Genomic DNA, 17553 nt, shown 5'->3' with positions numbered 1-17553 from the left:
TCTTACCCACCCAACAGCCCCTACTACAAGCCATGGGTTGTAGGGTGTGTAAGAAGTCACTCCTGCTGTGCCCCGCCCTGGGTTTGGAGGACACGGCAACCTGCGTGGCGTTGCACGTAATTATACAAACGACAATCGTGTGCATGGCACGTGTGGGGGCAGAGGAAGAATCTATGTTAGCTTCTTTTCTCCCCGTGATCATCTGAACTCAGTCAATGTATTCTCCAGTTCACCTAACAATATTCCTGATTTTCTGTTAATATGAATCATTTTATTTTCTTGTTTGTCTTTCTGCTTTTCCATATTTTCAAAGGCTGGTGGACTAGCTGGAGCCTGTGTTGATCTGATATTGTTCCCTTTGGATACAGTCAAAACTAGACTACAGAGCCCTCAGGGATTTAAGAAGGCTGGTGGCTTCCGGGGCATCTATGCTGGTGTACCTTCTACTGCTGTAGGTTCTTTTCCAAATGGTAAGGTTGTGTTATATATGTTGTGTATTTGCGGTCATTGCTGTCACCTAGAACTGTAACCAAAAGCCATAATGCATGGCTTGGTTGCAGGCCTAGACCTTGCTAGTAACACTGCATAATGCTTGACAGCATGAAGATAGTGTAGAAACAAATACTATTATGTTTCCTTTCCCTGAAAAAAATCACACCAGCTTTCAGATCTTGTTCACTGTGTTTTATTTGAAAGGATTATGATGATGATAACACCTGTGTAGCACTTTCTAATGTCAAAAGCACTTCACATGCATGATCTGGGTGTAATCCTTACAACAACCTTGTAAATTAAGTTAAGCTGTTGGGGCGGGGGCAGGGGGATGAGGCTAAGAGAGTGCAGCCGCCTAGTAAGTTAATGGCAGAGGTGAGATTCAGACTGGGGACTGCTGTACACCACTATTCTACACCAGCTGTCCTTCAGACAGTGCAGGGGGCTACTCTTTCCTTATAGGAAGCTGCCTTAGACCTTGTCAGACCATTTGTTGATCTAGTCCAGTATTGTCTGTCCCGACTGGCAGCAGTTCGCCAAGGTTTCAGCCAGAGCTTCTTCACACCACCTGCTACCTGTCCTGCTTTTAAGTGGAGGTGTCGGGGATTGAACCTAGAACCTTCTGCATGCGAAGTGTGTGCTCTGCTGCTGGGCTGTGGTTCGTTCCCCATATCTTCTGCTGTCTTTAGGCTTAATCGCATAATTACTTGCCCTCCCGTTTTCAAAGACTCATCTCTGCTCCCTGGGCCTGAAGTCTTGGGCTTGCTGAATTCCAAGCGATTATGCTGCCTTTGGCATTGCCTCTAGAGCAGGCCTGTACAACTTGTGATGCCTCAAGCCAAATGCAGTCCACCAAGTAGGTGTGCGTGTCTTTCTAGCCTGACAGATCTTCTGGTGTTTTTGTTTCCTGCTTGCCTTGGACTGCAAAAGAAGAGGTGTTGTCAAGTACCTGGCAGGCTGTAATGCGTGGCTTAGTAGCCTGTGTTTGGCTTGGTGGGTCACAGGAGCTGTGGAGTAGGCTTCTTCTACTTGGACAAGGAGAACAGTAATGATTCTTACCATTTGGGAGATGCTTAGGTCCATAGCTTGTGGGCTGGTGAAACACTTTAAAATACTACTTGACATTCACGTTTGGGCAGTTGCAGAAATTGGGCAGAAATTCTGACCTACAGCCAATCATCCCCTTTCCTGACAGGTAATGCTACTTGTGTTGTGCTCAGTATTGATTGGCTAGCTCCATGTGATGTCCTAAAGTCACTTCACACTCCCTTTCTGGAGCAGCTTTTAAAAACTAGGTTGTGGATTTAAAACTATAGTTTGCCATGTTTGGATAAAATAGTAAACCATGGTTTTCCAAGAAGCCAGAAGTTGGTTTAGAAATTGCAGATTGAGAGGGAAGGCGGGATGGCTCAAGTCCAAGGTTTGCTCATGCCTGTGCATGTAACACCAAAGCATGGTTTGGTGTTAAGTCTGAAAATGGTCACTGTAAAGTTTCTTAAACTTAAAAAGTTAAAAAAAACACAGTGTCAACATGTGAAGAAATGCTTTTCTTTCTGTGCTCTTCTTGACATCTGTTAGTGGATGTTAATGAAAGCATCCTTGGGCACCTTCAAACCTTCTAAGCCCTTCCTAAGATGATATGAAATTTTTCTGTTCTTTATCTTCTCTGCTGTTATCTCCTTTTGGACAAGATAAGCATCTTTTGATTAGCAGCAGAGGACAGCAGATGCAACCCTGTAGCACAATTAAAAACTGTTCCTCTTGGCAAACTTTACAGTTTTTCTTTTGCACTATTTGCATGTTTAAATTCTAAGTGTGTTCTGGTTATAGGAATATAGTGAAGGTTAGAAATTTTAAATGACATCAGAGTAAAGGCAAATGTTTTGTTAGATTTCTCTACAGTACAAAATATTGCTACCATTTCAATATCTAGCTTTGACTTTTATGCTGCTGCTTATGTATACTTGGATTAGTGGTGATTTTGGGGGGGGGAAGAATATTGAAAATAAATGTTGACTAGAATTGGTGTTTCTGAACACTTGATAGTCTGAGTTGAATTCCAAATTGGTTGTGTATGTACAATCTGCAAGTTAGCTCCTCACCTTAAACTTCCTTGAGTTTAAAAAGCAGTTTGATTTGATGCAAGAAATGCAGAAGTGGAAATTACTTCTGGTACGTGTGTTAATTTTTTTACCCCCAATGTATTTTCCTCTCAACAACTCTCATATTAAATCTTCGAATTACATTTTAAATTCAGGCAAGTTTGGGAGGCAGTTTGGAGTATCACTGAGTGGAGAAGCTGAGAGAAACAAAGTAACTTGTTATACCTGTGCGCCTCTGGGAACTTGTAGCCTTTGTTTGTTTGGTCAATAAATCAGAACTGTGTAGGAATTTTTATATTTTATTTCACCAGAGGCAAAGAGTGTTCCTACCTCAAGGTAGGATTTAAATCATATTAATATATTCTGTCTATGGAATAAAAGCACTGGAGGTTTTTGTTTTTTTTAAACCTCAATTGGAAATTGCAAGTTCCAACTCAAAAACGTTTTAAAGGGACATTGCTTTTTTTTAAGTTGTTGAAAAGTTAGCACTTCTTTAAAAAATCTTTTTTAAAAATGTAATTCTACCCCCCCCCCCTTAATTCTATAAGGGTGTAATCCTATGCATGTTTAGACAGGGAAAAGTCCTACTGTGCTGACTGGGGAATGTTGGGAATTGTAGGACTTTCCCCTGTCTAAACATGCATAGGATTGCACCCTAAATGTAGTGTTAGCAAGGCTGAATTTCCACTTCCTATGTGCTAGTATCCATTTTTTTAGGTGCCTAGCTGACCAGGGGTTTGGAGTTTTTCTAGCTGTCTTATCTGTCTTCTATCTATAGTTGTAGACAAGAGGTTGTTTGTTAAAAACAAATGTTGGCTTTTCCGTGCTGATTTGCCCAGGACATTTGGTTGTTTTACTAAAGTTCCATGCCTGAAGCTTCGTCTGGCATGTCAGGCCACCTCCTCTCTTCAGCTTGTGGAAATTTGTTATCTGGATGATGCCATTTAATTGCAGGGGATTTTGTTTGGAGAATCATCTTGGGTTAGAAGAACTTCAGCTTCCAGCACTTGGAGTTTACACTGAAGCAGCAACTTCATGTGCTACCAGGGGCCCTTGAGTAGCTTAATAGTCATTCTGTTCTATGTTTCAGCTGCTGCCTTTTTTGTCACATATGAATATACGAAAGCCATGCTCCACACAGATGCGTCTCCATATTTAACTCCAATAACGCACATGCTGGCCGCGTCCTTTGGCGAAGTTGTAAGTAGAAGAAACGTGAAATATGAAATGTACAGGGGATGTGGGGGGTTCTTATGATTTAGCAATGCACGACTGGACAAGGACGCCTTATTTAGTGGTGCTTCTGTGGTCAGAGGCTGCTTAGCAGCCTGCAAGATGGCAAGCCAATGCAGATACAGCCTTTGGAAGGATAATGAACCTGATGGTAGAGTTGCCATATACCCAGCATGGCAAGATGTCTGCTTAAGACAGGGATATTGAACCTCAGGCCCGGAGCCAAATCAGGCCCACTTGGTGTCCTAATCTGGCCCTCTGGAACTCCCCATGGCCCTTTTCCCCGACTGCCAATAATTTCCCAGGGTTTGTGCATGACAGGTTGAAATGCCTTTCCTAAGGCTTTGTCAGTTCTTTCATCCTCTCCCTTCGCAATCAACATACTCCAGGAAACAAAGCTTCAGGCCAGAGCTGTTTTATTAGTCAAGGACTCGCTTCTTTACAAATGCAGATTCTAGGAAACTCTCAGACTGCAATGAAACAGCTAATCCACACATCTACAAATATCAATGGAGGAGATGAAGTAGAAGTTAGAGAAGTTCCCAGCAGTCTGAGCATGAACTTCTCTGCCAGACTTGCAACTAGGGATGGCGGAGAATTTCTCCACGAATCTCCGGGAGGCCGAATGCCAATGCATTCGGCCCCCCGAAATTGGTGGGGAAATTCTCCGCCCCCCGCCCCCCCCGGATGGGACTTACCTCTGTCAAATGTCCCTCTCGGCGGCGGGTCCCGGCGGCATTTCGGCGGGGGCGGGGGTGGCGGCGGCCGGTCTTCCGACCGGCTGCCACCGCCACCATTTCCCAGTAAAATAAAATTTAAAAAAAACATGTGATACGCTACGTAACAATTTACGTAGCCTATCACGGCTAGATTTTCAAAGTCAGCCATGATAGGCTACGTAAATCTTTAGCCTATCACGGGTGACTTTGAAGAAAAAAAAAAGCGCGTACGCAAATGGCAGCACCCATGGGCGCCGCCATTTGTGTTCCTTATTTGGGCACGGGTAGTCTACGTAAATCTTTACGTAGTGTTGCTACGTTGCCCTTATAGCATTGCCCTTATTTTCGCTGTAGTCTACGTAAATCTTTACGTAGACTACCCGTGCCCAAATAAGGAATGCAAATGGCGGCGCCCATGGGTGCCGCCATTTGCGTACGCGCTTTTTTTCTTTTTCTTCCAAGTCACCTGTGATAGGCTATGTAAAGAGTTATGTAGCCTATCACGGCTGACTTTGAAAATCTAGCCGTGATAGGCTACGTAAATCGTTACGTAGCCTATCACGTGCTCCCCCCCCAATTTACTTTTTTATTTCGTGGCCGGGGAGACGGGACGCTCCCCCCCGGACAGAATTTTGGCAGGGAGGGATGGGGCGCCTCCCCACCACCAAGAATTTCGGGGGGAGAACCGGAGCGCCTCCCCCCCCACCGAAAACAGCTGCAGGACCAGGTAAGGGACTTTCGTCCATCCTTACTTGCAACGCAGGGATGCCCCTCCCTTAGGGTGGCTCCCCCCTACGTTGTCTTCCATGAGTGGCCAGCCTGGCGGAGCATCTGAGCCCAGCCCCTGACTTTGCCCTTTTTGCTCTGTGACGGACCTTAGCATCCCTCAAGTCACGCCCCTCGTCCTCCCCCTCCAAAACCTGGGTTCTCATGGGGGAGGAATGGGGGAGCCGTTGAGGCTGGGCTATCTGTGTGTCAAGGTCTTGAGAAGAAAGTCTTTCCGTATCTGGGCTCACTAGGGAGGGTGCCTTCCTCCGTTCTGGCTGTTCCCATTCAGATTCTGAATCTGAGCAGCCAGACATCTCCACATGCTCAGATTCATTTCTAACAGGCTTAGATACTGGCAATAAGAGGTCTAAGCTACAATATGCTGGGTTTTTTTGGTATTTTTGCCCCCACCCCCTTTTGCCTTTGGCTCTGCCCCTTTTACCCCCACCCACCCCACTGGCATGTGGCCCCCAAGAACTTCTTTGAAATTGAATTTGGGGCTTGGGCTGAAAGAGGTTCAACACCCCTGAGTTAAGAGTTCTGAAGCAGGGCAGCATTCTACAGGTACAGTTTTTCCTGTCCTTGTTCTAGGGAAATCTGCAGCTATGGAATGGTTGCCTTCCATGGAGGTCTGAAGGAAATGTAACAATGTGCTGCACCAACAATTGGTAGGAGGCCACACCTGCTATAGGAAATAAGGCCCCAGAATACTAAGTATTGTATAGAGAAGCATATAACTGAAAGATTTCTCCTAGTAGAACACTGATATGCCTCAAAGCCCCTTTTGCTGTTGGCAACCTCCACATTAATGCAGCTCCATACACCAGCCTTTCTGATCTAAAATAGTTTTTACTAAGGTTCATACTCCTTTTCCCTGCATTTCCTCTTGTGAAGAATTGAACCAGGAGTTTTAGGTTTGGTACAGTGGCCCCAGAGGTGGCACAAATGTGGGAGATCTCTCTCTCCCTTGCTCACCACAGTCTAGCGTTCTTTGATTTTCTCCCTCCCATGTATCCCAGATTGCACACATCAGGGTGAATGTGAATGTTGTAATTATAGTTTTATTGATTAGTCATTACGTTTTAATCAAGCCATAACCACGGGAAAGGCTATTACTTTGAAAGTAGGCCTCAACTTTCAGCACCCTTCCCCCTCCCAACACTTTAATTGCTTGGTCGTAACAAACGGCTTCCATATTGGTGTGCAGTAATAAACCCGGAAGCACGAGTTGTGCCAGGGTTGCTAAAAAACCTCACTTCACACTTTCATACTGGCTCTCATACTGCAGAATTGCTGCCCTTCTATAGGGTGCATTGATGGAGCTCTGTAGAAAGCTCTTGTGCCTGCTCTTGCTTCTGGATTCCCGGGAAGCGTTTCAGAGAACTCTCTTTATCTTGTGGCTTTGTGTTGGGGAGGGAAAACTATGCTATGGGAAACATATTAGTGGTCCAGGGTTCTTGAGTCCGCAAAGAGACAGCGTTAAGGAGCTGTTGCTCAGATAAAATGGCTTTGTGGAAAGAACAAAGTGAGTTGGGCCGCAAGCTTATGCACACATCTAAAGAGGTAAAGGTGTCCCCAGCCAGTCGTGTCCGACCCTAGGGTGTGGTGCTCGTCTCCATTTCTAAGCTGAAGAGCCAGCGCTGTCCGAAGACGCTTCCGTGGTCATGTGGCCGGCATGACTGAACACCGAGGTGCACGGAACGCTGTTGCCTTTCCTGCCGAATCTACTTGCAATTTCTTGCTTTCGAACTGCTAGGTTGGCAGGAGCTGGGACTGAAGATGGGAGCTCACTCCGTCACGCAGCACTCGGGTCTCAAACTGCTGTCCTGCTGACCCTCTGGTCTGCAGTTCAGCATCTTAACCACTAAGCCACTGCGGTCCCCCAGGTAGATGCACACGATCTACCTGTCGGGGTTAAGCTCCGCTGAACACAGTGGGGCAATTCTATGCAAACATGCATAGGATTGCAGAGCATGTCTCTAAAAATGGAGTTAAGAGATTAAATCGATGCCTCGTAATAGTAAAAAGGAGATCGGAATATGGAATTGGGTGAAGGAAATTCAGTTTATAAGACAGGCATAAAGAAGGGTAAGATCCTGATAAGGTACAGGTTAAGGAATATTAGTTTAGAAATACCTTTTTGAGCTTTGTTCTTTCAGTAGAAAATGACAAGAACATTCTGGTATTATGAATTCTGTGTGACAATGCAATATAAAATGGTAGCATATTATAATATTGTCCTCTTCCCTCTTATTCCAGTCCAACAGACATCAGTAACTCCTTCACACTTAGGCAACACACTTTTACCTGAAGTTGTACTACAGGCCTACCTTGAATAATGTTTGAAACCATTGCAAGAGTTGATTCAAATATTCAGAAAAAAATCACATGCTCTTCCTGGAATCATATAACTTTAGAATGCAGATGGGTTTTTTTTTGTGTATAAAGGCTCCCCGTGTTGCAGATTTCTGTCATGTAGGAAGCTAGCACGTTGGTGTGAAGGATTCTAGGTTAGCCCTCTTCCTTATATGCTAATATTCCACATTGTAATTTACTCCCCCCATTTTATTGGGGCAGACCTTTCCTTTATTTTTGGTGTTCAGAGGTTGAGTGCCGTTGCTTACGTAGCCAAAATGGCACCATCCATGCAGCGGAGGGAGGTATTGGCAAGCTTAGAGAAACCCCAACACTTGCAGAAATATAACAAATCTTTTAGAAAAAGAAACACTAACAAGGAGGAAATTCCCGAATGAGCCGAATGAGGACTGACTGTACTTAGTGGCCATGAAATGTTTGACCCGGGGGGTGGGGTGGGGATGAAAAATGGAGGGTGGGAAAGTGGAATAGAGTGGTCTGAATCCACTCTCAGTGTTTGGACAGTTGAACAATACAGCTGGACTCTTGATCTTGTATCGACCCCTGTATTTGCAAATAATTTCCAAAGAGGGCATTAAACCTTGAGTGAATTGCATGTGCTGCGCATGTTGTAAATGCATACTGCACACAGGGATTATGCTGCCATGTAATGAGGTCACTTGGCTACAAATTGTGATGTCCACAGCAAGTTGTGTAACATAGGCATCAGAAGGAAATGAGCATTGTTTCTTAAATGTATCATGTTAGGTTCTGAAATATTCATAAACTATGCTGGGTGCTCTGCCAAGTGCTTGTACAGAAGAGCAATTGAGCACATTGTTAAAAACGTTGTGGAGAAAATGAGATTTGCAGTCATTAGGACCTGGTGGAGAACACAGAGAAGAGGGGCAGTTATATTGGAAGGAAACTCAAATTAAGGCTGCAGCTGGAAATTGCCTGTAAATAAAGATGAATGGAGGAAGAGAGCTACAGACGCTGCCAGCAGATTCATCACACAATTAAAGGCTGAGACCAGCAAATTAAGAACTGTCAGATACCTAACCAGCTGTCTACACAGGCTCCCGTGCATACATTCCTATACATGCATGTGTTCTCTTCCTGTGTTGTTCCTCCCATTACTTCAGTTTCTCTGGTTTCCCATCTGTCTGTGAACTTCTTTTCTCTCCCACCATTAACCCCACCCATACCAACTCTCTTTTTTGGACTGACGAACAGGATAGTAGCAATATAATTTCTGCAGTATAATTCCTGCAATGGAATTCTTTCTTTGTAACCATTCGTAATAACAGGGAGACTCAGAAGAAGTAAGAACACATACAAAAAATATATGTATTAAGATACCTTGTTAGGATCATTGTATCCTAATCCCAGCAAGGAGAGTGTGCATTTTATATGATTGATTTAAAACTATATTTCATTCTTGAAAATTAGTCATGAAATTTACTAGTGACACCCCCCCCCCACACACACACACATTAATACCCAGCCAACAAACACAATACCTGGAGGTGAAAATAACTTTAATCTCCAGATTCTTAAAATAATGATTAAAAAGAACTGTTCTTGGATTGAATTTTTAAAAAACAAAAACAGGGTGGGGAGATATTTTGTATTTTATCTTGATGTACACCTTAAAGAAAGCCATTTTGTTTTCATTTGCCAAAATGGCAAAAAAAGGCTGACGTTATGGTTGTTTACATTTAACTGCAAAGGAGTGTTCACAGCAGAGTTTTTTCAGCTGAGTATCCCCTTTCCTTTTGTTGTTCAGGAACTTAAGCCAGGCTTGCCAAGGACTACCTTTCCCCCCTAATCCTAAAACCTTTGAGCATGTGCAAAATGGTTGCTTACTCACTTCCCTGACTTTAATCCATCGGTACATCTAAAAACAGGAAAATCAAGGAAAGACTATAAAGCAAATGAACATGGACTCTTGAGTCACTGGCAGTTAATGAGCTTCGGTTACATATGAATGACCATACCAATGCTGTAGTAGGAGATGAAGAGGTACGTGCTGGAGAGGATGAGCACACAAATTTGAAGCTGGGGAAAAAGGGAAGGGAGACAAACTGTGAAAAAGTGTAGTGCTGGGTATCTCAAAATGGTGCCTGTAGAGGGAGGGATTAGTGGTATCTCTGGTAGGGCTGATATGACCACCATGACACCAACGCTTCTGCCATTCGCAGCAGGCAACTATATACAATATTTGTGTGATTACTGTTTTCCCAGCAATTGGACATTGTGATGCAGGCCTATGCGTACCTAAGAGTAAACCTCATTCAACTGAATAGGATTTACTTCTAAATAAACATGCATAGGATTGCCCTGTTTGCAGTCGTTTCTGGAAAAGAATTATTCACGTTGAACAGGAATGCTTTCTGGGGTGACACTTATGGTAAATTTGAATTGTTGTTGCCATCTGCTTGAGTGAAGGTAACCTCTGGAAGGGTCCTTTTTATCTGTGCCGTTGCAGCCATCTATATGTTTAGGTTAATTTTTTTCCCTTAAGCACAAAATGCTGTCTTGTTAATTATATTGACTTTGCTTCAATCTGTGTCACTGTTGCTCCCATTTTATAGATGGGGAGCTGAAGCTTAGAGATAGTGAGTGGCCAAAGCAATAACTGAGCTCTGATTTTGTATCAGAGAGTTTTCTGGTTCTATTGCACAATCTCCCTGGAGCTGTGTAAGTACATGCCCTCATGGTGCACGAAGGCATGAGGAATTCTCACATGGTGACATGGTGGTATTCACTACGTGGGGGACTCTTAATTCTCAGGTATTAATTGTTATCAAATGGGAGGCCATTCAAGGCCAAACTGAATGTGACCCCATTCACCCAATTAGTGTTTCCATGAATGGTTTTAAAGGTCTAAATAGCAGGCATGGGGTGTTGCGTGCTCAATCTGGACTGGGAGTGGGTGGAGTGGGCTTTAACCTTTTGGCTCCTGTTGTGGTCCCAATCTGTTCCCCCCCCCTCCATACCTGCTGTTTTCACTTAAACAACCATTCATAGAAATGCTAATTGTGTGAATGGGGTCACATTTAATTTGGCCTTCAGAAGAAGTACATCTCCCCAAGAAACTGAGGTAAGATTGTATAATGATTACCTTAGTATGTCAAAACTGAAAGAATTGGGTCTTGCTGATAGTGGCAGGAAGGTGTCTGGAGGCTATATGTGTCTTTTTACCTCAAGACCAAAGGCTGCTTCAAACTGGAACTTAACGTTAGATGGCGTATATATTTTTGCCTGGGTCATAAAGTTACTGCTGTAACATGGTCTTTTGAATCATACTTTCTGATCACATCCCAACCTGCCTCCTCTGATTAGGTGATGAGCTGATGTGATAAAAAGGAGTGATTGATGATATCAGTCTGTGATAACAGGCTCACGCGAAACAAGTTAAAATGATAAAATTCTACAGTTTGGAGGGAACATGTTTTTGAGGCATACTTATTTTGAAAGGTTCTTGAGGTTTTTTTTTAATTAGAAGGCCTGCTGTTTTATGTACTAAAGTAAGCTTTTAATGATAGTTAAAGGATTAAATTTCCTGCTTCTTCCCCACCCCCATTCCCTGGCAATATTGGCAACTTTAGTTGAGACTTTTGGAATGCACTCAAGAACTACAATTGCCCCCCCCGGGGGGGGGGGTAGAAAGGGTGTGGACACATTTTTTTAATTTAGGCTTTTAAATTATCTAATTTTATTGTTTTTAATGTTCTTATTAACTTATTAACCAGAAATGCCAGAGGTTGAACCTAGAACTTTGATACATGCAAAACGTGTGTTACGTTGCTGAGCTTTGACATGCCTTGTTGTTGTTGTTCAGTCGTTAAGTTGTGTCCGACTCTTCGTGACCCCATGGACCATATAGCACGCCAGGCCTTCCTGTCCTTTGCTCTCTTCTGGAGTGTGCTTAAGTTGATTTTGACATGCCTAGGAGGCATTAAATCATGACTTTTCAGATCAAGGGTAACGTCAAAGGTGATACCCATTTATTCAGGGTAGTTGTTTAAATGCAGCATTGTCCCATGGCAGCAGATAGAAACAAGTAGCTAGCAGTGCAATCGTATGTATGTTTTGTTGTTCTTTATTCGTTGAGTCACTTCTGACTCTTCGTGACTTCATGGACCAGCCCATGCCAGAGCTTCCTGTTGGCTGTTGCCACCCCCAGCTCCCCCAAGGTCGAGTCCGTCACCTCCATCCATCTTGCCCTTGGTCGGCCCCTCTTCCTTTGGCCTTCCACTTTCCTAACATCAGCATCTTCTCCACGGTATCCTGTCTTCTCATGATATGGCTAATGTACTTCAGTTTTGCCTTTAATATCATTCCCTCAAGTGAGCAGTCTGGCTTTATTTCCTGGAGTATGGACTGGTTTGATCGTCTTGCGGTCTAAGGCACTCTCAGAATTTTCCTCCAACACCACAGTTCGAAAGCGTCTATCTTCCTTCGCTCAGCCTTCCTTATGGTCCAGCTCTCGCAGCCATAGGTTTCTATGGGAAATACCATTGCTTTAACTATGTGGACCTTTGTTGTCAGTGTGATGTCTCTGCTCTTAACTATTTTATATTGTCGTTGCTCTCCTCCCAAGAAGTAAACATCTTCTGATTTCCTGGCTGCAGTCAGCGTCTGCACTAATCTTTGCGCCTAGAAAGACAAAGTCTGTCACAGCCTCCACGTTTTCTCCCTCTATTTGCCAGTTATCAATCAAGCTGGTTGCCATAATCTTGGTGGGGTTTTTTAGGTTGAACTGCAACCCAGCTTTTGCACTTTCTTCTTTCACCTTCGCCATAAGGTTCCTCAGCTCCTCCTCGCTTTCAGCCATCAAAGTGGTATCATCTGCATATCGGAGATTGTTAATGTTTCTTCCAGCGATTTTAACTCCAGCCTTGGCTTCATCAAGCCGAGCACGTTGCATGATGTGTTCTGCGCACAGGTTGAATAAGTAGGGTGAGAGTATACAACCCTGCTGTACTCCTTTCCCAATCTTAAACCAGTCTGTTCTTACCGTTGCTACTTGGTCATTATACAGATTCCTCAGGAGGCAGACAAGATGACTTGGTATCCCCATACCACCAAGAAGTTGCCACAGTTCGTTATGATCCACACAGTCAAAGGCTTTAGAATAGTCAATAAAACAGAAATAGATGTTTTTCTGAAACTTCCTGGCTTTCTCCATTATCCAGCGGATATTGGCAATTTGGTCTCTAGTTCCTAAGCCTTTTCTAAACCTAGCTTGTACATCTGGCAATTCTCGTTCCATGAATTGCTGGAGTCTACCTTGCAAGATCAAATCGCCAACATGCGCTGCATCATGGAGAAAGCAAGAGAATTCCAGAAAAATGTCTATTTCTGCTTCATTGACTATGCTAAAGCCTTTGATTGTGTGGATCACAACAAACTGTGGCAAATTCTTAAAGTGATGCAAGTACCAGACCACCTTACCTGTCTCCTGAGAAACCTGTACGAGGGTCAAGAAGCAACAGTAAGAACCAGACATGGAACATCCGAGTGGTTCAAAATTGGGAAAGGAGTACGACAAGGCTGCATATTGTCACCCTGCTTATTTAACTTATATGCAGAGTACATCATGAGAAATGCCGGGTTGGATGAATCAGAGGTCGGAATTAAGATTGCTGGGAGAATTATCAACAACCTCCGATACCACCCTAATGGCAGAAAGCGAAGAGGATCTAAAGAGCCTCTTGTTGAGGGTGAAAGAGGAGAGTGCAAAAGCTGGTTTGAAACTCAACATTAAGAAAACTAAGATCATGGCATCTGGCCCCATCACTTCCTGGCATATAGAAGGGGAAGAAATGGAAGCAGTGACAGATTTTACTTTCTTGGGCTCCAAGATCACCGCAGACGGTGACTGTAGCCATGAAATTAAAAGACGCTTGCTCCTTGGGAGGAAAGCTATGGCAAACCTAGACAGCATAGTCAGAAGCAGAGACATCACCTTGCCGACAAAGGTCCATCTAATCAAAGCTATGGTTTTCCCAGTAGTAATGTATGGCTGTGAGAGCTGGACTATAAGGAAGGCTGAGTGCCGAAGAATTGATGCTTTCGAACTGTGGTGCTGGAGAAGACTCTTACGAGTCCCTGGACTGCAAGGAGGTCAAATCAGTCCATCCCAAAGGAAATCAACCCTGACTGCTCATTGGAAGAACAGATACTGAAGCTGAAGCTCAAATATTTTGGCCACCTAATGCGAAGAGAAAACTCCCTGGAAAAGTCCCTGATGCTGGAAAAGACTGAAGGCAAAAGGAGATGGGGACGGCAGAGGATGAGATGGCTAGATAGCATCACCGATGCAATGAATATGAACTTGAGCACGCTCCGGGAGAGAGTGCAGGACAGGAAGGCCTGGCGTGCTGTGGTCCATGGGGTCACGAAGAGTCGGACACGACTGAACGACTGAACAACAACAACAACAACAACCTTGCAAGATCTTGAGCATTACCTTACTGGCATGTGAAATAAGTGCCACGGTTCGATAGTTTGAACTTTCTTTGGTGCTTCCCTTTCTTGGTATGGGGATGTAAGTTGATCTTTTCCAATCTGTTGGCCATTCTTGTGTTTTCCAAATTTGCTGGCATATGGCATGCATCACCTTGACAGCATCATCTTGCAAGATTTTAAAGTGTTCAGCTGGGATACCGTTGTCTCCTGCTGCCTTGTTATTAGCAATGCTTCTTAAGGCCCATTCAATCTCACTCTTCAGGATGTCTGGCTCTAGCTCACTGACCACACTGTCAAATCTGTCCCCGATATCATTATCCTTCCTATACAGATCTTCCATATATTCTTGCCACCTTCTCTTGATCTCTTCTGCTTCTGTTAAGTCCTTGCCATCTTTGTTTTTGATCGTACCCATTTTTGCCTGGAATTTACCTCCGATGTTTCTAATTTTTTGGAAGAGGTGTCTTGTCCTTCCTATTCTATTATCTTCTTCCACTTCTGCCCACTGCTTGTTTAAAAATAATTCCCTATCTCTCCTGGCTAACCTCTGGATGTATGTATGTTTACTTAAAAGTAAATCTCACTGTGCCCATGATTGCAGCCAGAGTAGCAGACAGGTGTATGCACTTCTCTGTGGTTGCTTGGTTCCCAGAATGGGAAGTGTACTTGACACTTGGGATTACAGGAGACAAGATAGGAAGGTGTGGATACACAGAGGTGTATGGCAATTGCAAAAGGCATGTAACTATGTGCAGAACTGAGCAAGCAGGATGGATTTGCAAATCTGGAGAAATGGGTTGTGATGTGAAGGCCTGGAAATAAGCCAGAAAAATTTGGGGGAAAAACTGTTCCCCCCTTTTTTCTGGGAACTGTTCCCCCTGCCCCATATTGGAAAAACTGAACATCTTTGGATTATGAAATATTTTCTTTTAGAATTTAATACAAAGTATTTATGTATTGTTATCAAGCCGTTACTCCCCCAAAAATGATTTCTAAAAAGTATGTAATAAGAATACTTTTATAGAAAGAGTAGAGAAATAAAATGTTTGGAAATAATGAAGCCATGGGGAAAAACATTTTTTAATCCTCTCTGTAAGATTCCCAGCATAGTTACTTATTTCATTCCTCATTAAAATTATTGATCTAAAGTATATTTTACTGATAGAAATTTATGCTCAGTTTTCCAGCGTGTGAGTAGAGTCACCATTGTGCATTCTTGACAGTAAATGTGCATTCTTGACAGCTTGGGTTTTGTTCTCTGGAGTCCTGTGTTTCTGATGCTGTAGCAGTCAATCTATTCAGACAGTAATTACAAATTTACTGAGTTTACTTTTAAAAGTGTTAAAATGTAATGATAATTTTATGACCAAACTAAGTCTTACATAAAGTAACTTTAAGAACAGAAAGGCTGCTATATGTTCCTAAAGCAGTCCTCCCCAACCTGGTGCTCTCCGGATGTTTTGTACTACAGTCCCCTGCATTCCTGACCATGGGCCATGCTGCCTGAGGCTGACGGGAGCTGAAGTCCAAAATATCTGGAGGATACCAGGTTGGGGAAGGTGGTCTTAAAGCAAAAAAATGACTTTAGAGCTGTGAAGAGCATTAAAAAAAATTAGTATTGCTTATTTTTCTAAAATTTCCAATTTTTCCACATCCCCCCCCCCCCCCCGAAAAAAACAACATTTTTTCCCCATGGCCTTAACATTTCAGGGAATTTTACTTCTCTAGTTTCAAGTAACTCTCTTATGAAGTTACAATCTTTGGTATTTTCACAACAAAAACTAAACTTGCACAGACTTAACATCAGTTATACCACAGACTAATAGCAAGAGATAAATATTGCTGTTGTGCATTCCTTGTGAGCTTACCCATGGCATCTGGCCAGCTTCTGGGGGGATGATTACATGTTAAGGTAAATGTGATCATTGTTGTGATCTGGCATGGTGGAGCTATTTGTCTCCCACGAATGTATGTGGTGTCAGTTGTATAAATCGAGGGTGGGGAACATTTTTGGCCTGAGGTTCCCCACCCTTTTGGAGAAGCTCTCAAAGGCCACATTCCAGTGGTGGGCAGGGCCAAAGGCAAAAGTGGGCAGGGCCCACCTACCGTCCCCAAGTTCCATTGTAGGCCATTTATAATAGGAAGCATGTCTACTTGGAAGCATGAACATCATGTCTACTGACAAGTAAGCAGGGCAGGCCTCTGCATGGCCTCTGAGAAGTAAGCAGGACAAACTGCTGGAGGGCAAGGCTCAGAAGGAAGCAGGACTGAATTAGTCAACGTCTTTCTCCCCTGGCCCCATCGCCTTTGCCCTTCAGGAAAAAGCTCTTAGCTCAGATCAGCTAAGTTACATACTTTTCCCTGCTAAGCACTGAGAAGGGAGCCTTTTTCAGTGCTTATTTTCGATGAGCTGCTAATCAGAGATGAAAACTTTACCCTCTGTGGCAGAGTGGGCAGGGCCAGGGAAAGAAGCTGCCAGGCTGGATGGGAAATCACAGGCCAGAGGTTCCCCATCCCTGGTACAAATCAAATGAAGTCCATTAAGTGTTACATGATTTAATTTAAAAATCATATAGTTGAAGGCTATATATTTTGAGGCTTTGGGACTGTTGAGAGAAATGTTTCCTGTTTAATGGTGGGGGGCTTACCGTGATAGACTACGACCTTCTGCCACCTTCAGTCTATCGTTACATTAGATGCTTCTTTAAAAGGTTTGCCACCATTTCAAGTAGTACTGCAGATTTAATCAACAGCAGCCTGGCAGCATTCCTCACTGCAAATGGCCCAATAGGAGCAATGCTACCTTGGATGCAGCAGAGTTCCCAAGGGAATTCCTGGTTAAAAATAAAAAGATGGTGCATCCCCTTCCCCCCCAGCGAGGAATGCTCTCTGCTGCTGATGGCAGAACTTTTTCACCAGTGTAAGACCGACAAACTACAACCCTCTGCTGCCTTGTATCTATCATTGCAACCCCCCACCCACGAGAGATTTCTCTGAACCCCTGACAGTCACACACAAAATATTTTAAGGGCCATTTTTACCCCCTTATGCCCTTACCCTGATATACTTTGGTCCAGCATGAGTTGGCACCTTACCATCCCATTCCTATCCAGAATGGCTGCAGTTACTTATTTTGCACGGCTTAATATTGCAAGGCTTAATTTAAGGTTGAAATTCATTTTATTCCACTTTTAATAAAGAGTGCTCTGGAAGCTTTTTATTAATAATATTGTTATTAAGCATAAGCTGTTACACGAATGGTGCTTTGACAAAAGACATTGACAGTCTGAAAACTGCTTTCTTATTGCCATGTGGAGTAATAACTTGCATAGTTCTTGCCCAGACTGTTACTGCGGCTACATCCGGAAATAATCTCATTCAATATTTCCATTCTTAGCCAGCTA

The 17553-nt window shown here is 43.4% G+C and overlaps 1 protein-coding gene across 8 annotated transcripts in view; it reads left to right on the top strand.

Moving 5' to 3' along the window:
- The window catches only part of SLC25A26 (solute carrier family 25 member 26), a 176027-nt gene that overhangs the window by 13547 nt on the left and 144927 nt on the right, over window positions 1-17553 (top strand). For 7 of the 8 annotated variants that reach the window (XR_014788571.1, XR_014788570.1, XM_084840454.1 and 4 more), the window contains exons 2-3: window positions 314-470; window positions 3685-3794. Coding sequence is in view for 6 of the 8 variants with exons in the window: in XM_084840454.1 (XP_084696580.1) it covers window positions 314-470; window positions 3685-3794 (267 nt within the window). In the remaining 2 variants the exon portion in view is untranslated. The remainder of the gene's footprint in view (window positions 1-313; window positions 471-3684; window positions 3795-17553) is intronic. The other variant, XM_084840458.1, reaches the window with a different exon arrangement.

The sequence above is a fragment of the Heloderma suspectum genome, chromosome 2 (assembly GCF_057233095.1).
Source record: "Heloderma suspectum isolate Gila_16-S chromosome 2, 16-S_ref, whole genome shotgun sequence".
In the NCBI taxonomy this organism is placed as follows: Eukaryota; Metazoa; Chordata; class Lepidosauria; order Squamata; family Helodermatidae; genus Heloderma; species Heloderma suspectum.
Note: the sequence above shows the minus strand (reverse complement) of the source record. Positions and strands in the feature narration are given on the sequence as shown.